At 31.1% G+C, this 21,805-nt stretch overlaps 5 protein-coding genes and 1 pseudogene across 6 annotated transcripts; 2 read left to right on the plus strand and 4 right to left on the minus strand.

Moving 5' to 3' along the window:
• The first annotated feature begins 78 nt into the window (after positions 1-78).
• On the plus strand, positions 79-2,693 carry LOC106408228 (annotated as a pseudogene).
• A 316-nt stretch (positions 2,694-3,009) lies between these two features.
• LOC106388980 (60S acidic ribosomal protein P3-2) lies at positions 3,010-5,895 on the plus strand. Of its 2 annotated transcripts, none has more exons than XM_013829164.2 (2): positions 3,010-3,323; positions 3,502-3,826. In XM_013829164.2, exons 1-2 carry the CDS (start codon positions 3,126-3,128, stop codon positions 3,664-3,666), a joined length of 363 nt encoding a protein of 120 aa, XP_013684618.1. In that variant the 5' UTR covers positions 3,010-3,125; the 3' UTR covers positions 3,667-3,826. The 2 variants fall into 2 exon arrangements, with proteins under 2 accessions (XP_013684618.1, XP_022556521.1); XM_022700800.2 differs by lacking the exon at positions 3,502-3,826 and adding an exon at positions 5,505-5,895 and having other exon boundaries at positions 3,057-3,323.
• LOC106408219 (E3 ubiquitin-protein ligase RSL1) lies at positions 3,851-5,496 on the minus strand. Its single transcript, XM_013849033.3, has 2 exons — positions 4,361-5,496; positions 3,851-4,223 (listed from the first exon to the last, which is right to left on the minus strand). Exons 1-2 carry the CDS (start codon positions 5,044-5,046, stop codon positions 4,067-4,069), a joined length of 843 nt encoding a protein of 280 aa, XP_013704487.2. The 5' UTR covers positions 5,047-5,496; the 3' UTR covers positions 3,851-4,066.
• A 178-nt stretch (positions 5,896-6,073) lies between the features above and the next one.
• LOC125583617 (E3 ubiquitin-protein ligase RSL1-like) lies at positions 6,074-7,414 on the minus strand. The gene is made up of 2 exons (XM_048750876.1): positions 6,323-7,414; positions 6,074-6,224 (listed from the first exon to the last, which is right to left on the minus strand). Exons 1-2 carry the CDS (start codon positions 7,024-7,026, stop codon positions 6,077-6,079), a joined length of 852 nt encoding a protein of 283 aa, XP_048606833.1. The 5' UTR covers positions 7,027-7,414; the 3' UTR covers positions 6,074-6,076.
• A 1,794-nt stretch (positions 7,415-9,208) lies between these two features.
• On the minus strand, positions 9,209-10,243 carry LOC106408209 (18S rRNA (guanine-N(7))-methyltransferase RID2-like). Its single transcript, XM_048761353.1, has 6 exons — positions 10,235-10,243; positions 10,065-10,121; positions 9,918-9,971; positions 9,667-9,818; positions 9,470-9,572; positions 9,209-9,373 (listed from the first exon to the last, which is right to left on the minus strand). The coding sequence occupies exons 1-6, from the start codon at positions 10,241-10,243 to the stop codon at positions 9,209-9,211; spliced, it is 540 nt and encodes a 179-aa protein (XP_048617310.1).
• Positions 10,244-12,132: 1,889 nt separating this feature from the next.
• Positions 12,133-14,527, minus strand: LOC106388970 (cytochrome P450 81F2-like). The gene is made up of 3 exons (XM_013829152.3): positions 13,509-14,527; positions 13,010-13,297; positions 12,133-12,919 (listed from the first exon to the last, which is right to left on the minus strand). Exons 1-3 carry the CDS (start codon positions 14,088-14,090, stop codon positions 12,308-12,310), a joined length of 1,482 nt encoding a protein of 493 aa, XP_013684606.2. The 5' UTR covers positions 14,091-14,527; the 3' UTR covers positions 12,133-12,307.
• Between the last annotated feature and the right edge of the window lie 7,278 nt (positions 14,528-21,805).

Here is a 21,805-nt window from a genome sequence, read left to right on the forward strand (position 1 = left end):
TTTTTTTTTTTTTTTTTTGCAAAGCTTAAACCCTCAATAGCTTCTTATTCAAGAAACCTGCAAAGAAAGTTAACAAGTATGAGTTGGGACGTATCTATAGATATTCAAAGTCAGAAGAAACTAGACAAGGGGTACAAGGCGTGCAACAAAGCAAAGAAAGGAGAGCTATTCCTAATCTACACCACAATGTAACTTGAAAAACAAAAGGGAGTTCTCTTGCAATGTAGGTACTAGAATCTCTGAAAGAACCATTGTAACTGAGACCACGAAGCTTCTATTGATTCATAGTTATTTTTCTGAAACATTATTTATCATCAACTCAACCATAACATGGTAAAGGTTACCATGATCCTCAAAAAAAAAGCAACTGCAAATTTCATACCAAAGCCACAATAACAGAGGCTCTTGGCAAGCAAAACAACAAGAAGAAGAAGAACCCAACAAGCTAGAATTGATTCAGTACGAGCATCGGATATTCAAACAAATTCGTAAGAAAAATTGATTGGTTTCCCCACATGAATTAAACCCCACAAAAAACAAACAAACAAGGTGGTGGACGATAAATAAACTGCATGCATGAAGCTGATGCATCATGGTAGGATTATAGATGATTTTTTTTTTTTTTTTGGTAACATAGATGATGAGTTTGTTGTGTGTTGTCATTATCACAAAGAACAAAAACTGAAAATAAGGAATTACAAAGATAATACCTTTTTACAGATTTTTGCCAAGAGCAAGGTGCGTCGTTCTAAAATTCTCTTGATTCGAAGAAAGAAGAAGAAGAAAATGGAAAAAAGGGAGAGGAAACGAAAATGTGGTGAGAGATTTGCCGCTATTTCAGGTTTTGTACACATCAACAATGGAGAGAGAGACTTTGGCAAATACAAAATGACATTTGGTAATCTTTTAATTAATGTTGATTAAGCTTCAACATTAATTACGCTGACTGGCAAAAAAGAGAGTTTTGGATTTTTGTGAGAACAATAATTAAATCGTCACTCCATAAGCTAAAATTAAAAGCATGGTCATGATGGAAAAAAAAAACAAAATTTGAAAAAGGTGAATGCACTAACAAGGTTCGTCACTTTCACTGACTTAATAGGCCCATATGGGCCGTGACCAAATCTTATTAGGCCCATATTGAATAAAAATAGCCCAATCTGTATTCCGTTGAGTTTCCATAGAAAACTCTCCGATCTCTCTCCGTCAAACTTTGCTCCGGTACCGGCGCCGATTCGACTACTAAGCAGCAGGAGGGTTGTGAGCAGAGTGTTGAGTTACCCTTCCTCTCTTGCTTCACTTCACTCTCATGCCACAAGTTTTGGTAATCACCCTCATAAAACTTATCATTCCTCTCTTCACGTGTTTCATTCTAAACGAAATGCTTTTTTAATTCACATTTTTTATTTACAATGTGAGTTTAACCTTCAGTGTTTTTTTTTTATTTTAAGGGTTTCAACAAGTAAAGGAAGAAGAGAAAAGCAAATTGGTTGGTAACGTTTTCACCAATGTAGCTTCTAGTTATGATATTATGAATGATGTCATGAGCGCTGGCTTGCATAGGCTATGGAAGGAAAGGTTAGAGACTCTTGTCGTGATACTTTTACATTACAAGTGTTTTATGATTAGCTCTTGTGTAAAGTTTGAGACTTTTGTTGGAATCAGACTCGTTGGGAAGCTGAGTTCATTTGCTGGGATGAAGCATCTTGATGTGGCCGGTGGAACGGGTTAGTGGATAAAATAGTTGAAAATGTTCTATTCTCTTGTCATAGATATTGTTTTAAGAGATTGTTTTTTTTTTTTTAAATGCAGGTGATGTTGCTTTTAGGATATTTGATGCTGTCAACAGTGTCAAACGAAGAGCGTTGCAGAAAGTTGATGAGGAATGTCACACACATCGAAAAGGCTCTCGCAGAGGCTTATAGGTAGACAAATATCAACACCTTCTTCGGTGTATTATAAGCATCTTATAAAATCTTCACTCGTCTCAGGGTACTAAAACGAGGAGGAAGATTCTTGTGCCTTGAGCTCAGCCATGTAGACATTCCGGTTTTCAAAGACATGTAAGTTTTGATGATTAGACATGTTGTGGAAGTAAGTAAGTCCCTCCCTAAGTCATTCTTTATTGCTCCTTTGATAATCTAAGTTTGTTTCATGTGTTGCAGATACGATTTGTATTCTTTCAAGGTCATTCCAAACTTAGGGGAACTAATTGCCGGTGACCGAGAATCTTACCAGTACTTGGTTGAGAGTGTTCGTCGGTTTCCTCCTCAGGTTCATTTCAAACATTCAACTTTTTATTTTACATTTCTTGGAAATTTAGTCTCAAACATTTTAGTTTTGCTTTTAGTCATCATGAATCCATGTTTCAACTTCCGGATTTCTTCAAGAACATTAGTAGCAACCTTGCCATGATCAAATCTGTAGTTGAAGGTTGTGCTAAGAAGAAATGAGTTTAAAGTATAATAGCTACACGATTATATGAACACCATGTGTGATGTTTGGTGTCTATAAAGACGCTTTTAAGTTTAAAGCACGTTTGTAATAATATTCAGTGAAAATGAATGCAGGAGAGATTTGCGTCGATGATAGGAGAAGCAGGATTTGAGAAGGTGGAGTACGAGAACCTCGTTGGTGGTGTTGTCGCCATTCACTCTGCTATTAAACTCTGGCCATTTCTTTTTCTTCCTTCTCTTTTGCTTCTTTCATTTTCTCTGTTTCAAACCCAAACTCTTGTTAAATTTTTTTTAATATATAGCAAGAGCATAATCCTACGAGGGATTTTGGTTTAATTGTATACATAGATTTATCAAATTCAATTAAGTATCCTCCTAAGTGTAGCTCCAAAGAAATATAATTCGCAAACAAGCTTATATAAATTTACAGAAAACTAAAAACTTGTGATTTGAAAAGTCTTGTTAAAATGTAAAATAACAAGACGTCAAGAAGATTAGTTGAGAAATACAGAGCTTTTAATGGGCTCTATATCAAGGCCCAGTTACAGTATTAGCTGGTTTAGGGTTTGTTAGGTGTCTCGAAATATGATTCATATATAAATAAATATACACTAACCACTTCTCCTCTTACACTAGTCTGAGAAACCTCGCCGTCGTTAGAAGAAGAAAATGGGAGTATTCACATTTGTTTGCAAAAGCAAAGGCGGAGAATGGACCGCTAAGCAACACGAGGGAGACCTCGAAGGCTCCGCTTCTTCCACCTACGATCTCCAGCGCAAGCTTGTTCAGACTGCTCTCTCCGCCGATTCCTCCGGTGGCGTTCAGTCTTCCTTCTCTCTCGTCTCCCCTTCCTCCGCCGTCTTCCAGGTTTCCCCTCTCTCTCTCTCTCATGGAAGATTGTACATTAGCTAGCTAGATCTCTTTCGTTAAGACCAAACAAGAACTCATTTGTCAGTGTCAGTGTAAATATATACTTTAAGTATGTTTGTTGGATCGAGTATTGGGGATCTGTGTGCTGACCATATAAACAAACGAAATGGAACAGGTGATCATCGGTGGTGGTTCAGGAGGAGGATTTGCTGCCGGTGGAGGTGCAGCAGCGGGAGGTGGTGGTGGAGGTGAGGCTGCCGCAGCCACAAAGGAGGAAGAGAAGAAGAAGGAAGAATCTGAAGAGGAGGAAGGAGACTTTGGATTTGATCTCTTTGGTTAAGAGCCGAGCCCAACAACAACGACAAACTCTTTCGAAGTGTTCTACTTTTTGAGATTTTCTGTTTCTATTATCTGAATTGTTCTTTTTTTAGTTTGAACCTTTATGCAAGAATACTATAATGTTGTTATGTCAGGAATACATGTTTGGTTTCTGGTTTAAAGTTAACCCATATGATGCGAACTTATCTAGTCTACTATGTCTGAAAGACGAAACATTTGAGAGCATAGGGATAGTTTCAACTTGTTTACTTTATCAGTCACAAACTAGCGCCTCCCTTGAGCAAATTCGCGTTTAAGTTCATACACAATTCAAAGGATAATATTCAATGGAGAGACGGATATGTTTAAAAATTAAGACCCAGATTAATCTCCATTACACGATCCAAATCTCTATAAGACTCTTATTGAAGGAGGTGGAATAAAACGACGAAAAGTATTACAAGAGAAACAAAAACTGACAAAAAAATAAAATCCGAGATGACCTCGTCTTGGTTGCAGTCTCCATGAATCCCTCTGTTCCATAAGTAACCGCACTTGTAGCAAAATGCATTCCCACACCTACAGCAAAATTCGATATGAAACGCAACATACTCCTTGTATATATTATATTCGATTGAAGGTACTTGCAAGTTCGTTTTTTTTTTTTGCTAAATTGTAAATATCATTTCAGAAATGCGGTTGCATCCGTAAGATACCTGCAAGTTATGCGGTTGCATCCGTAAGACCGTCCAACCATGTGATAGCACTTAGGACACTGACGCCACCCACAAAGACTCGCCAAAGATTTCAGCTTTGCATCAACACCATCTTCTCTAAACTTATTAGGATACAACCTCCTGTAGTCGTTGCACGATAACTTACCATGCCACGGCACTCGGCAATGGACACAAAACCCCCCACGGCATTTAAAGCATCTCCTGAATCCAGAATACGATCCGCTACGAGAAAGCTCGGTCTTGGACATCAGGTGAGAGCAACTCTCATAAGGACAATAAACTCTCTCCGCCAAAGGAAGCGAGTTCTCTTTAATCCTCTGCATCCACACCAATCTTTCCCTGAACGTCAAAACATCGCCGCACCTGTCGATAGAGAGATGGAAGACGCATCCGTGATGAGGACAGTTAGGTATCTTGCCATCGACCAGCTTCACGTTAATGTGTAGTTTCACACAGTTGATGCAAAACCGATGACCGCATCTTTCGACGTAGAACATTAGGTCGGAATCAACGTCGTCCAGACAGATTATGCAGTGCTCTGTCTTCTTGTCTGGTTTGCCTTGGCGAGGAAGAAACCGAAGATTGTGTTGTTTTTTGAGCAACGCACTGTTATCCTTCTGGTCGCCTGTTGCAACCTCGAATTCTGGTTTTCCTGCCGCCGCCATAATCTCCTCGCCTTATCAAACTATTCAAGTGAAAATGAATTTAAAAGAAAAACTCTCGCACATTGTTATTAGATTCTTTCACGAGAAGATCATCTCAATTTTATTTTGTTGAGATATCGCAACAGCATTTTCGATCTTGGGTTTATCTACTAAGCTTATCAAGATATACTAAAAACACTATAAATTAATTAATGTTAAAACTATAAATTTTTTTATTAATTTAGGAAGTTAGTACTTTATTAAAAATAGGATTATATATTTAAATAATCCCGTCACTATAAACTGACACTGACCACTTATTAGTGATGAAACATATTGTTAATGTGATCTTTAAGTTTACGTTATATACCAAGACCAAACAAGAACACATTTGTCTATTTAGTGAAAATACTTAAGGTTAATTATTGGATCCCGTATTGGTATCTTTGTTCTAATAGTAGAAAATGATAATGGAGCAGGTGATCATTGGTGGTGGTTCTGGAGGAGGATTTGCTGCCGGTGGAGGTGCAGCTGCTGGAGGCGGTGGTGGAGGTGAGGCTGCTGCAGCCACGAAGGAAGAGGAGAAGAAGAAGGAAGAATCTGAGGAGGAGGAAGGAGACTTTGGATTTGATCTCTTCGGTTAAGAAACTAACAACAAACTCTTTAGAAGGTGTTACTTTTTGAGGTTTATTGTTTCTCTTATCTGAATTGTGTTTTTTAGATTGAACCTTTATGCAAGAAAGACTATAATGTCAGAAATATATGTTTGGTTTCTGGTTTCAACCCATATTTTGCTAAACTTATCTATTCTACTATCTCTGATTTTATTCGGCATTTACATGGAAACTTTAGAGAGCATAGGGATCGTTTCAACTCGTTTATATATAATCAGTCACAAACTAGCACATCCTTAATAATCTCCCAGGGCCAACAAAAGCACAAGAGTAGAGTAGTAGCAAACTATCGTTTAAGTTCACACACAATTCAAAGGCTATTTATTATTCAGTTGAGAGAGGGATACGACTAAAAATTTAAGACCGAGATAGTCTTACTAAAGGAGGTGGAATAAAACACAAAGTATTAGAAGAGTAATCAAAACTGACATAAAAAAAAAAGCGAAGATGAACTCTCGGTTGCAGTCTCCATGGAACCCACTGTTCCAGAGGTAGCCACACTTGTAGCAAAACGCATTCCCACACCTAAAACGCATCAAAATTCGTAACGAAACACGCAAACGTTTATACACCAAAACATAATCCTTTCTTTTGAAACAACAAAACAAATATATATATGTTACCTGCAAATTATGCGGCTGCATCCGTAAGAGCGTCCAACCATGTGATAGCACTTGGGACATTGCCGCCACCCATTAAGACTCGCCAAAGATTTCAGCTTTGCATCATGAACACCATCTTCTCGATACTTATTAGGAAACAGCCTCCTGTAATCGTTGCACGATAAATTAAAATGCCATGGAACTCCGCAGTGGACACATAAATCCCCATGGCATTTAAAGCATCTCCCGAATCCAGAATACGATCCCCTACGAGAAAGCTCGGTCATGGACATTAAGTGAGAGCAACTCTTATAAGGGCAATAAACTCTCTCCGCCAAAGGGATCGAGTTCTCTTTAATCCTCTGCATCCACACCGATCTTTCCTTGAACATTAAAAGATCGCCGCACCTGTCGATAGAGAGATGGAAGACGCATCCGTGATGAGGACAGTTAGGTATCTTGCCATCGACCAGCTTCACGTTAATGTGTTGTTTCACACAGTTAATGCAGAACCGATGACCGCATCTTTCGACGTAGAACATTAGGTCGGAATCAACGTCGTCCAGACAGATTTTGCAATGCTCCGTCTTCTTGTCTGGTTTGCCTTGACGAGGAAGAAAACGAATATTGTGTTGTTTTTTGAGCAACGCACTGTTATCCTTCTGGTCACATGCTGCAACCTCGAATTCTGGTTTTACTGCCGCCGGTCTTATTCTAGCCGCCATCTCCTCGCCTTAAAGAAAAACAGTCGCACTTTATATTTATTTAGATTCTTTCACTAGAAGATCACTTTAATCTTTTTGTTGAGATTTTTTTTTGTTGTTGAGATACTGCAACAATATTTCTGATCTTAGGTTTGTTATTATCATTTACCAAGCTTATCAAGATATATTTAAATTAAAAACACTATAAATTAATAATGTTAAAACTATAATATTTTATTACTTTATGAAGTTATTACTTTATTCAAAATAGATTCATATATTTATATATATATATATATATGTAAAATAAGAATAACTAAACCTCGATCCGTGCAACCACGCGGATTTTTTATTTTTTTAATATAAATATTTTGTTTTTAATTCTAAATTGATGTATATTATAATATATGTGTCTATCAATTTTTAAAAAATAATAATTTTACGGTATATTTTTTTCATTGAATAGATTGTTTCAACCTTTCACATGTATTTGTATCTTCTTCTATATATATATTTCCGGATTATTATTTCATTTTTAAAGCCGTAACTATATATATAAAGATTAGTAAAATATTGTTTTATTGTCATATTCAAAGAAATTGTAATATTTCACAAATTTAGAAAGTTTAAAAAATATTAAACTTTTCGGTTCATAGATTTATATTATCGAGTAAATAATTAAGCATTTAGTTTTTGTTTAAGTTTTAAAATAAACTATATAGTTTAAAATTTGTTTTCATTTGTTTAAGATTAGTAAATATTAATCATTGTTAGATAATATGATTTTTGTTATTAAAATTTTTTTTTTATAATTTTAAAAGTTAACATCGACAAATATTTAACATATGAATGTATAGTATTACAACATTAAATTATATTTATTTAATTTATACTATCTATAAATCCAATGAATTATCTATTGTTTAAATCCAATTATTGATAGCCCAATAAAATTTTCTGCTAGTACCAAAATTTAAATGATAAGATTAGAGATTAAATATAACACGACTTTTTAGGAATAAGTCCATTAATTTTTTTTAAAAAAAAAAAATCACACATGAATCAAAGTTGTCACTTCTGTTTTAATATATAAGATAATTACTTTCACTTCTGATGTATCAATTACATTTTATAATTGTAGTTTACATATAGTCAGTGCCGGTCCGGATTCCTCAGGCGCCTAAAGCGGACTAAACATATGTTGCCCCTTAACTATAAAAAAATTTTACTCTATTTTAAACATATATATAATCAAAATAATATCATATTTCATATACTATTAAAATTTAAGCTTTTTAAAAAAGTACAAAACATCAAAACACTATTTGCAGCTCATATTTTTTTTGCAGCTCATTTTATATGTTTTTTACCTTCATATTTGAAGTTCTTGTGGTTGATTGATTTGTAATACTACTATAATAGCATATTCTACGAATACAAAGAAGCAAAAGAACAAAATATATAATCTATTGATAGAGCAAAACATATAATAAAATACGCCAACATCAACTTCACAAATTATTATTTTTCATAGATTTTCAAAATATTAAAACCCTATGATAGTTTTAATTTGTTGAATTTCATAAGTTTTTAACAAAATTACAAAAACTTTTTTAGAAAGAAAGTAAGAAATTTGAGAAAAATGTACCTGAAACTTCCATGGAGCTATTTTGGCAAAGACAACAATAATTGTAGCAAAATAAAAATAAATGAAACGATAGATGGGGGAAGATAAATCATTCTTTAATAAGTATTTGTTATAATAGGCATAAATAAAAGGAAAGTTGGAACAGGTAACCTATTTTTCCGTAATGTCTTAAGTAGTTGTTATTCACTTATTCTCATAAAAATAAATCAGGATAAGAAAAAGTGGTACCGTGGTTTCGAACCCCTAACCATTCCAATAGACTAAAGTCAATTTTATAAATTTTGGCGCCCCTAAAATACATATTATCTGTGGTGCCCAAAGCCCAAGCTTTATGGACTTTAGTCCAGGGCCGGCCCTGCATATAGCTCCTATTAAATTATTTGGTATATATAAAATATGTATTATAAAATATAAATGTGTTAATAATATTAGAATATTTTGAAGTGCTAGAAAATAAAAACACAGTAGGGATGTTCAGTACGTCAGTGTTTAATTTTTTTTTAACGACCAAAGGTTGATAAAATAATATTAGCGTTTGAAGAGTCCACAAGAACATCAGAAACGCGACTTGCGTTTTCTAGCGGTGTACTTGGAATCAGCAGGAACATCGTTTCCTTTTCTTCTACTTTGTTCCTTCTTCCTCAAGACCCAATCCCTTTCTTTCCCGTTCTTGTTCGTTCTCTGCAACTTCCTTGGCCTGTTCCTATCTGATACCCAAACCTTTCCACAAACAAAAGCCAAGAATAGTAAATAAAGACTTCCATATACTTATAACTCTACTTATACAGCAGCAAGTAATAAAAGAGACTTCGATACCATTCCATTCTCTATCATCATCATCATCAGAGCAACTATCTTTATGACCATAGTCAATATTAGTTGGAAGAGGACCACATGTGACGACCAAGAACTCTTAGTACTGCAGTTTAGACAACATCCCCCAGGTGTTAATGCTTTGTTTTCTAAGGTCAAAATGTGAAACCAAAACTTAGCAATTTCTACAAGGACGGTACCTGTGCGCGTAGTCTAAAATAAACCAACCGCTAAATCCAGCTTTCATGGCCTGGCAAAAGATCAACTCACGCTGAGCGAGATTCTCAGGGTATATTTGAAAAACTGCCCTTGCTCCTCTTGATAAACATCGGTATAGTGATCCAAAGAAAGCCTTTTTTTAAAAAAAACTTGAGCGGTCAAAGATTAGTTTGTACCATACTATCTTATTGATTGTAGCTTAAAAGTAAAAAAATGATTTATAGTTTTATACATACTTTAACCTCAAACGAGGTTCATGCCATGACTTGTCTGCATTGCCTAACCACTGGAATCAGGAGACAAAACAATGAGGTACGTAGTTTAGATACTAAGTACAGAAGTTATGGAAACTTGAATGTAATTAAGGTAGCTTGAGGACCTGAACAGCAGATATACTGATGGCTCCGTCTAGAACTCCTGCACGAAGACCTAAGCACTGAAAGACATGATAATAACTTGGGGTAAGCAATTGCTAACACGTCATCATTCTTCTTTCCTAAAAGAGATATAACAATTACGAAAATGTATTAGAGAGACTGAGAGACAAACCTGCCCCATGTCACCAAGTAAGAGAAAGAGATTTTGCTTTCTTGCAAACAATTTAGTAAAGAACATGACAAAATATATAGTACATACTTACAAAGTTGTAGTTATAAATTTTGTCAATGTACAACTTGTTAATTCTCTATTTTATGAATTGGTCATGGAATACAGATAATTTTTATTAAAAATTAAGCAATAAATTGAAAGGTTTGGTTTGAAAATAAGCAGTAACAGAAAAATCATATAGATTTTCAAGTTGGTAATCATACTTACAGTATTTTGATCATGACATTGTAAGATATAGTTAGTCAATATAATGATAACTTTTGACTCGTCGGATATACTCTCTCCGTTCCACAAAGATAGACTTTTTAATATTTTCACACATATTAAGAAAACATATTAAACTACCATAATAAATGTATTGCTTTATGTAATTTTCAATTTTCAATAATTTTTAACCAATAGTAATTCAATAAAGTCAATTAATTTTCTTGAAGTTTATAATTTTTTATAGAAAACACAAAAAATACATCTTTCTGAAACAAACTTTTTTTTTCTAAAAAGTCTATCATTAAGGAACGGATGAAGTATTATTTTGTATTTTAATAATATATCTTGATTATACTTGATCTTAGTCCAAAGAGAGGAACCCGCCGCTAAATTTAAGATTAAAAATACGTTCATCCGGCTTTACATTTTCTAGAGGAAACTTTTTTTTTCATGTTTCTCCTTTATGCCTCTTACATTTTTAAAAAAATTTACTCATGTATTGGTGTTCTTATCTACTATATTTTGTGAGGTCAATTCTCAAAATCAATAAAAGTAAACGTTCTTCAAAAAGATTTCGATTTCGATTTTTTTTTTAACTTAGGGATTTCTCAGACCTATAGAGAGGTCCAGATTAGTGGTACGGTCTCACTCTGGATATTTAGATGAGCCATAAAATAGGTATATCTCTGTGTAGCCACGAAGTGAAATGTAGTGGAATGTTTTCGAACTGTAAGTCCATCTCCGTGTGGTCATAAGGTCCATCTCCGCGTGGCCAAAGTTCACCTAGCACTGTACCACCACCTTGTAGTTATTTATTTATTTATTTGATACATTGTTGTTGTTGTATTGTAAACTCGAGTACGTAATTGGTGAATACGTAATGAAACTAATGATAAGAGTTTTTACTTTCTTGCAAACAATGTAATTAATAATGACAAAACTACATACTTACAGTATAACCAACGTGGTATGTTGGTAAGTTATTGTGCAAGTGTCTTTCAAATAGTGTTTTCAAGTCTCCATACATGTAGTTTGTGGAAACATTGTGACCTAATGATTAAGGTTTAAAGAATTTCACACCAAATATGGAGTTTAATTTCCAGAAAAAACACAATTTTGTGAAAGTATTCATCGTATTCTCATATGTTGCATGTAGTTGAACATCATATCTAATAAATATATATTATATAATATAATCGATGATTTGACCAGTGTTTAAAACTACATACTTACAAAGTTGTAACTATATTATTTTGTCAATCTTCAACTTGTAAATTCTTTGTTTTATGAATTAGTCATAGCATATAAAGAAATTTAATTTTAAAATTAAGCCATGAATTGAAAGTTTTAGTTAAATGCTAAGCAATAATTGAAAATATCTTAGAAATTTCCAAGTTGGTAATCAAACTTACTGTGTTTTGATCATGACATATAATGACTGTATAAGATATACATTAGTTAATATGAACTCAGCAGATATATTATTTTTAAAAATAGATCTAAACCACACTTTATCTTAGCCAAAAGAGAAGAGCACCCGCCGTTAAATATATATTAAAAATACGTTCATCCGCTGTAATATTTTATAATTATATGAAATTAATTATAAGGAAAATGTATGATTGTTCTAGTTTTAGTTTCAGTTAAATTTATATTATAAAAAAATCCTTACATTTTCTTATAATTATTTTCATCACTAGAACTAGAACAATCATACAATATTTAAAAACAAATAAAAATATATAAAATAATTGGTCCGCAGCAATCTTCAAATAGTGAACCAAGTGGATTATACATAGTGTCATCTTAAGCCAAGTCATTAGTCATAATTGAACGCTGATGGCAAACAGCTCGTAACGGCACGAGCTTACGCATAGCCATTCCCGGATTCTCGGTCATATCAATGTCCTCACCGTTGACTTTCTCCCAGTCAAAGCATTGAATCAACGACCCTAAAGCTAGGGACACCATCCTCTGCCCCAAAGCTGCACCAGGACAAGTCCTTCGTCCGTTCCCAAACATCATAAGCTTATTAGCGTTCGCAGCTGCTTTGTCTTCAAAACGCTCTGGCATGAACCTCTCAGGTTCATCCCATAGCTTCGGGTCTCTGTGGATGGCCCAAGAGTTCACTAGTACGATTGTGCCATGCGGCACGTCGTATCCTCCAATCTTGATATCTTCAGAAGGAGAACGGGGTACAAGAAGTGGTGCGGCCGGACACAACCGGAAAGTCTCGAGAACTATGTTTTGGAGATAAGGGAGATTCACAATGTCTGGCTCGTCGACCAAACGTTCTTGTCCAATTTTATCATCTATCTCGGCTTTTGCCTTTTTCAACACTTCAGGGTTTTTCAACAAATTAGCCATTGCCCATTCTAGCGTCACGGCTGCAGTATCCGTTCCCGCAAGCATCATACTCTATATTTATAATTTAAATATGTTAGTTCATCTATACATATTTTTGCAAATATAAAATGTAAAAAGAGATAGATTATAAAGTGTACTTACAAGCATGAGGCCTTTGATGATGACGTCACTGTAATACTTAGGTTGCTCATGTTGTAAAGACAGCAAATGACTAAGCATTGTGTTGCTCTCTCCATCTCTTCGGCAATCGTCGAGCAGACGCTGCAAGAAAGTGTCCATGGCTTCGCCGAGTGCTTTCACTTTCTTCTGGTAGCTGTGTCCGAACACTTTAAGAATCGGTAGATAATCTCCTGGATGGCTTGCACCACTATTATCGTTGATCTGCGTAACTAGTTTCTTGAATAGATTCGCTTCCTCCTTGTTGTGAACCTTTAAGACATAATCATTTAAGGAAAATAATTTAGTCTGATTAGTCCACGACTCCACATAATAAACAATACATAAAAGGGTCCATCTTTGGTAGGTAAGTATTTAATATATTTTCTACAAGAACACTACAATTAATTTCTAAGTGTAAATGATTAGTGAATTTATTCGTATTAAAGGTTAGTTTATATTCATTTATTTAAATGAAACGAACCTGGTCTCCGTAGTAGCGTCGCCCTGTGACCATACGGACAATATTATTGAACGTCAAATCTGCAAGAAGGGGCTCAAGCTCAACGACACGGCCATTATAGTCACGTGAGAGTTTCGTGAGCAGCCGTCGTATCTCGTCACTACGAACGGAGAGGAACCCTGTGAGGCGGTTAGAAGAAAGAATCTCAAGAGAGCATATACGGCGGAGATTACGCCAATGGTCGCCGTAAGGGGCGGTTCCGATCGTGGTGTAGTCGTAGGCGACGTACTTGGCCGTCAGAAAGTGCGGCCTGTTTGTTAGAATGACGTCATTGTCACCAGTGAAGCATTCTTTGACAAGGGGCAAAGAAGAGATCACGACGACTTGGCGAGAGCCGTAGCGGAGGGAGAAGATGTCACCGTATTTTTCTGCGAAGCGGCGGAAGAGACGGTGTACAGGCGGTTTCACGAGGTGGAGGTTGCCGACGATGGGAAACGGAGTTGGTCCTGGTGGGAGATTGAAACGCTGCGTTTTGGATGAGATTAAGAATTTGTAAGCTAGTATAAGCAATACGAATGGCAATAAAAATAGAATGTAATCCATATATGTGTGTGTGTGTTTTTTCGTTTTGGGGGGGGGGGTTTGATTCTATATACTTGGCTCGCGAATGGTTGAAGTGATAAATGTTGATGGCCTATGTGTGTCTATTTATATATATATATATATGCGGATGGGGTTTATGCCTTAAAATAAGGAAACAAATTTAAATAATGAGTGCATGTTTTGAATGTCGACTCTAGGAGTTTTTGAATCATTGCATACCACGTCAAGCTTTTTTAAGGGATACTTTGTTTCACTGAAAACGTTATTTTCATACCTAACATATCACAATATATTCAATTCATACTCAATTTATATGCTCGTACTAAAACATACATGATTTTTACTAAAACATACATGATTTTTCAAAAATTTCAAATAACATATCTAATGTTTATTTTTTTGGTCAAATTATAACTTAGTTGTCACATCAGTTAACACATCGCGTGCATATTTTTTTAAAAAATAAAATAATCATTTTATAAAACTATTTTTAGAGAAAATGTAAAATTTATAATTTTTTATTATTTAGTAAAACTAACAAAAATTAACTAAATAATTAAATTTTAATCTTATATAAGAAATATATCGTAAATGTGTCGATCATATCATAATACCTTCCTTATAAGAGTTATATATATTGTAGTGTATCAAATTCAATACTACTGTTGCAGTGTGTTACTCTTGATTAATCAATGAGTATCTTATTTACATTTAAACAGTTTATATTAATCTATCATAAATATTTTAAATAAACACAACCATAATTAATTATGGATATGTTATTTACATTTCAAGAATTTAGATTAACATATCATAATTTTTAATATAAACACAACCATAATTAATCGAGAGTAACACGACTGCAATACTAGAATTGAATTTGAATAATTATAACACATATATAACTCTTATCAGAATGGTATTGTGATATGATCAAAACATATACAAATCTATCTCTTATATAAAATTAAAATTTAATTATTTAGTTATTTTTGTTAATTTCACTAAATAATAAAATTTTAAAAAAAATTTACATTTTCTAAAAATTCTTTTTACAAAACGATTATTTTTAAAAAAAAATATACATGTGGGATCTTCGTCAGTAAAATTAGCTGACGAATCATCTAATTCAGTAAAATTAGCTGATGTGGCGATCGATATATGATTTGGTTAAGAAAATAAATATTAGGTATGTTATTTGAATTTTTTGAAAATTTAAATAAATTTTAACACATCTATAAGTCGGTATTAATTGAACATATTACAATATGTTGGATATGAAATGACTGTTTTTCATTTGTTTCATATGACTTTTCTTTGACTATAACGGGTTATTATAATACTGTTTGGTTTATTAAGGCGGTCCACAAAATAGTGACATATGAATTTTCCTTGGAAATTTCAATATATGTTTGGTTTTGATACTTTGATACTATATATATAGTATTGATACTAGCTACCATATTATGTAGACGGTTGCTTAGTGGTTTCAAGAGCGTGACTTTTTAATTTTTAAGATTATCAGTTCAAAACGAAGATGATTTATATTTTTCAATGCAATATTATAGATAGCTGGCCTCAGCTATTTAGAAATTAAAATTTTCATTGTTTATTAAAAAAAAGTAATAATTCGTGCATGAGTGAGATATTTTATAAAATATTTGATGGATAAATAAGTTCTTTTAATTTTTTTTTAAATAATTACAAAGATATGTAAAATAGATTTTAATAATTTGATAAAATTTAGAATTGAAATTTTTGAAATTTATCAATTCAGATATAATAAGTAGTTTTAAAATTTTGAAATTAAATATTTATATATATTTATATGGTATATAGTTTAATTTATTTATATATATATATATATATATATATATATATATATATATATATTAGTCTAGACATCTATTAGATGAGACTTTATAATCATATGGTACTATGATTATTTATATCTTACCATAACAAAAATTAAATCACTGATCACAAAATTTTTTAATGTGAGACTTTAACAGTTTCAATAATTTATAATCATTGTTAAAATTTTAAATTATTTTGCATATACAAAAATACACATTATTATTATATTATTTTATTATTGTATTATTTATTTTAATAATTTTAAAATATTAGAGAATACACCAATTTTATTAAATATTTATTTTAAAAATAATAAATTGCCATATATATTATTTTTATTACATTAGATCATTCATTAATTTTATTAAACGAAAGAAAGAATACTAATTTTCTAGGTTACTAAATAAATTTATTGTTTGTTGAATAAAAAAATATAACATAATTTAGATGAATCAATCTATTTTTAACAACCTAAAAAGCATTCTAATAATAAAACATGATATAGTTTACCAATTATAATGTTTTCAGTTAATATATAAGGAATATGCAGTAGATTTTTATTGTTTTATCACTAGTCCGAAAGATTATTGGTGTGTTGAACATATCTTCTGAATCATGTTTTGAATGATATACTCTCTTGATGTCATAATAAGTTATGGTTTAGAGAAAATGTTCAGCTTATATGATATATTCAGTTTCAATGCAAACATAATTAGCTTTTATGTTTTTCTACTATTTGTATTTTGTACATTATTTTATCATTAGTTGCTTTTGTGTTAAGTAAATGATAATTACAGAATGCCGTCTGAAATTAATAAAAAATACATATTTTTCTTGCACCATTATAAAGCCAAATATTTTGATATTCAGGTTTAGAAATACGTATATATCATCCAGACTGATCCACTTGCATTAGATAACCGTTTGTTTCTTTAGAGCTATTAATTGCAAAGCCATTTCTCCTGCACTTCAAAAAAAAAAAAACTATTTTCCTTGCACGACTTCTCAAACGTGGCTGCTCATTTGAGTTTAAGATGCAATAATGATTGTTGGAACGAAGGTGTCGACGATGTTCCATTTCTTTTCATGGTTTGATAATTTTTTTTTTTTTTGTTATTTGAGGAACATTTTTATTTATTAACTTTATTCTCATGTGTGATTAATATAACTGCCATTTTTAAGTGTTATTGTAGAATTAGATAATGCGATTGCACATTAAAACTAGATAATGATTATACTATATGTTTTCACATTAAACATTTGATATCTAGGAGGTTTTACTTCTTATATATATATGTATTTGCAATTTTTTTCCTTTTTATGCATATACGAAAATCATTATAACATTTTTTTTAATATTCTAGACGTAGCTATATTTCTCGGATGTACACGAAGATAATGTTATCAAAACCTCGACTTATTCTCATCTTCTCATCTGTGTATTTACAAACGTAAAAGTAATCAAACATCTTTGTATTTATCTTTGTAGAAAGACACATTATTTTTTTGTTAGTTGGGTTTGTTATGGGCAATATTGTATAGTCATATACCATTTTTCTAAACATATATATAATCTTATTATATATGACAAAACTTATAGATTCAAGTAATTAAACGAGGAATCAACCCTATAATTTAAATAAATGGATGATTTAATGGTGTTTTAATATCAAATCCAATAATATTGGTTTCCTAGATTTACTTGATTTCTTTTGCTAATTTTACGTTTGACCGTAATTTATGCAATAGACAAAATATAAGAAATTGATATATGCAATCAATATAACGCAATCTGGTTTCGGTTAATATAGGAAAGTTACTACCAATTTATACACAACTTTCATGACCAACTAAAAATTATACACAAAATTGTAAGGATTTTTTGCCATCAGTCTCGTGATGGAATATATTTGATTGACTCAATTCTTGTGGTCTAAACCCTATCAGTTATGACTATATATATCATACTAAACTTTCATCTACTGTATAATTATATTGCCTATGTTTTATCTTATATTCATAATTTATATTATGAAAGCAATAGTTTTATTGCATATGTTTCGTTTTATCTTAAATTCATAACTAATTTTATCTAAATCTTTGCTTATTCTTATAGATTTGCTTCCACGAACTATACTTCAATTACTCCTAACAAATAGCACAAGTTTTTTTAAAAAATCGAAGTTTACCTTATATAAACATGCTTAATTTCGTTCAATCTTTCATTATATAATATGTAAAATTTGTGACTATAACTTTTACTTTTTTAATATTTATAGACTGAAAACTGTAAATTTTTTAGTCCATTTACTCTGCACAGGGCACAGATTAACACCTAGTACACATTTAAAGCATAAACAATCTCTTTCAAGTGGAGATCTTTAATATAGAGCATAACTACAGTAAAATTCTTTTATAATATTTTTTGTTTAAATTATTAATTTCTAAAATTTTTAATTTGTATTTTATATTTATACCTTTAAAATTCCTTAGTAAAAAATATTAAAATTCGAAATTATAAATGATAATGTTAACTATCACAATAAAATAAATATTTATAAACATATTAGAGTATATATATAATTGTATATATTCATAAGTTAGAGGTTTATAAAATATATAATTTTTAATTAACGTCAATGTTGATTAACAAGTTTAAAACAATGTAATCATTTATTTTATAGATAATTATGTGTATAGACTCGATTATCTTGTATGAAGCTCTTATAAACTTGAATGCATATCCAGAATTTGTTTTTGAAAAATTATTGATATGATAATTAAATAGAAAACAAATAAAATTACTAAAGAAAAAAAATATCTGAATTATATTTTTAATATAAAATTTTAGGTATATATGTAAAATTTTGTATTTTATCAATTTAGAAATTATTGAAAAACTATTATTTTTTTGCAAGATTATCTTATTCTCTTATATAATTTATCATCATACTAATCTAATTTAAGATAGAAAAAATTTAATAATTATGGTGTTTATGACTTTATTAAATATTTATTTTAGAAATAATACATATATTATACATAAAGATGACAAAACTAATAGAATAGAATATATATATATATATATATATATATATATATATTATTACGTAAAGTTGACAAAACTAATAGCATAGAGTATGTATATATATTTTACATAAAGTTGACAAAACTAATAGAATAGAGTATATATATGTATATTATAACATAAAGTTGACTAAAAAACTAGGAGATTAGAGTATGAGCCGTTTAGTCAAGTGTATATATATTACATATATAAATAACTGTAAATAATTCATACTGTACATACGTCCGATTCAAGTATCTATAATGCAATCGGCATTTAGTTGACAAATAAAAAAAAAGGCAATCGGCAAGCGCCGCCACTATGTACCTGGTCATAAATGTATGACGGGGTGGAAAACATAAATGCATCAAGAAATAATTTAGCGAAAATGCAACCACTTTCTTAAAAAAAATTTAGTGAATAATAAGTATTTTCTTAATAAATTCTACTCTGACCGAAACAAAATATGAAAATACGTCAAAGTGGAATGCCACTTGATTCATAATGTTGAAAAAGTGTTTTTTTTTTGTAAACTGAAAAGTGTTTTTTTTTCGTGTAAAGAGATCAGTGTCAAGAGATAAATCGACTCCACAGTTTGATTTTTCTTTTTTGCTTTCCATAGTTTGATGAAAAAGACTAATAAGAAAGAACATAGTAATCACCTTACTAAAAAGGATTTTAATCATTTGTGAAACTTCATATTATGTGGGCTATGAAATTTATCACTACAAAAATAAATCAGCAATAGCTATTTACTGAAAAATTATCATGCAAAGCTTTTTCTATCTTTCTGGAGTGACCAGATGTATAATATCTCAATTTCTAATATAGTATCATATGTCAAATTTTTATAAAGAGGAAACTTATTTATGTTAGTAAAATGTATTTTTTTTTTGTCATTTGTCTATAAACTATTTAGAATTAATTGTGAAAATTAGAGATTGAAAAATTTAGAGATAAATAATATGCACTAAAGTGGCTTTTGATATCGGTGTTAGTAAGGTAAAAATACAGGAAAAACTTCGTGGTTAATAAAGAAATGATAAATAAAAAGGTCTTTTGTTCAAAAATAAAAAATAAAAAGGTCTAACCATCAGACAAAGATTAAGTTCACACTTCAAGAGTAGGCGTAGAATTTGCACAAATGGTGACGGTCGATGGTATCAAATTCAAGATTCATAAATGTAGTCATGTAGTAAACAACGAAGATATTATACTATGTGAACAAAGACATTCTAATTCATTGTATACGATGGTGTATGTGATGATGCTTAAAATGGATAAGGAAATTGATATGTACGTACCAGTGACATTCAGTTTGATTTTTTTTTCTGTTTCCATTCAATTGCTTTCTTGATCCCGTTTGGGGGTTTTCTGGGGTTTATTGCATTTTGTTGATCTTTTCTTTAGTGTTTAGTATATGTCTTCTGTAGACTGCTTAAGGTTTTAGATTGTATTTGCTGATTGCGATGTTGAGATTTTAATCCTTGTAGGTGGGATATTGAAACCAAATCTTGAGTAGCAACAGAATTTCTTGTGGCTTTGGTGTGTTGAAAGCAATATAATGAGATATGTGTAGATTTTTAGATCTTGGCTTTTTAATGAAAAGGCGTTAACTTTTTTCAAACTTGAAATCGATTGTTCGTCTCAAAGTCATGCCAATTAGCAGTTCGTTTAGTAGGATGTTTTGGTGATTTAGTCGTTTCTTTTGTTTTTCCTTAATTTTTTTTATGTGTGTGAAGTGTGATTCTGATATTTTATCTGTTAATTCGTCGGTTTGCAATTTTTACGTCCGTACCTCTTAAACCGCCATTTAAACCTTTTCAACTCTAGAATTGTATTCGTGCACATTTTAATTTATTAATAAAAAAAAAAAATTTGTTGCTCAAGTTCACGGCTGTGAAAAGCCTGTGAGATGGTCGATTTGACCCGATATCTCAATTAGACCGAATTTAAGATTTTTCTAAGTCATAATTCAAGGTCTCGTTATCAATATCATGGCCCAAACTCAATCGGTTAAGACGTGAAGTATTGCATGATTAGTCCCCTATATATTAATCATATTACGACATATTTTTGTAGCCACGTGTCATCACAAAAATCCCCTATATATTATTTGAAAAGCATTATAACATTTTTTTGTAGCCACATGTCATCACTAGAATGATTTTTAGAATTTTTAGAAATATATTGGTCCATCTAAATATATAATAAGTTTTTTATTAAACTAACCATAAATACACTATTAATGTGCTTCATTATTTTCTTAAATAAAATCACGGAATTTCTTAATATGATTAAAGTATATATGACAATTAATGATTTTGAATAATAAAGATTTGATAAAAAATAAGTGTATCTTATATTATATTTGTTTAATTTTAAACTATAAAAATAAATTAAACAACCATAGTAACCTTATAATAAACATTTAAAAATTCTTTATATGTTATATTTGTGGTCTATGGTTTAAAATTTTTGTTATGACATGATACAAATGATTAAAAAATCATATAAGTTGAAGTATCATTTAATACGTATTAAAAATAAAAGATATATATATATATATATCATTTTAAATTAAACTATATGCCATAAAAATATATAAATATCTTAATTTTTAATTTTACTTTGATCAATTTTTTGATAAAAATTTTGAAAATATATTGACAACTTAATTTTAAAAAATATTATAAATTACTTAACCTATTAATCCTACAGTGAAAATTTTGTTATCAGTAATTTTAATTTTTTACTATAACATATACAAATGATAAGAAAAATATATGAG

The sequence above is a fragment of the Brassica napus genome, chromosome A2 (genome assembly GCF_020379485.1).
Source record: "Brassica napus cultivar Da-Ae chromosome A2, Da-Ae, whole genome shotgun sequence".
Lineage (NCBI taxonomy): Eukaryota > Viridiplantae > Streptophyta > Magnoliopsida > Brassicales > Brassicaceae > Brassica > Brassica napus.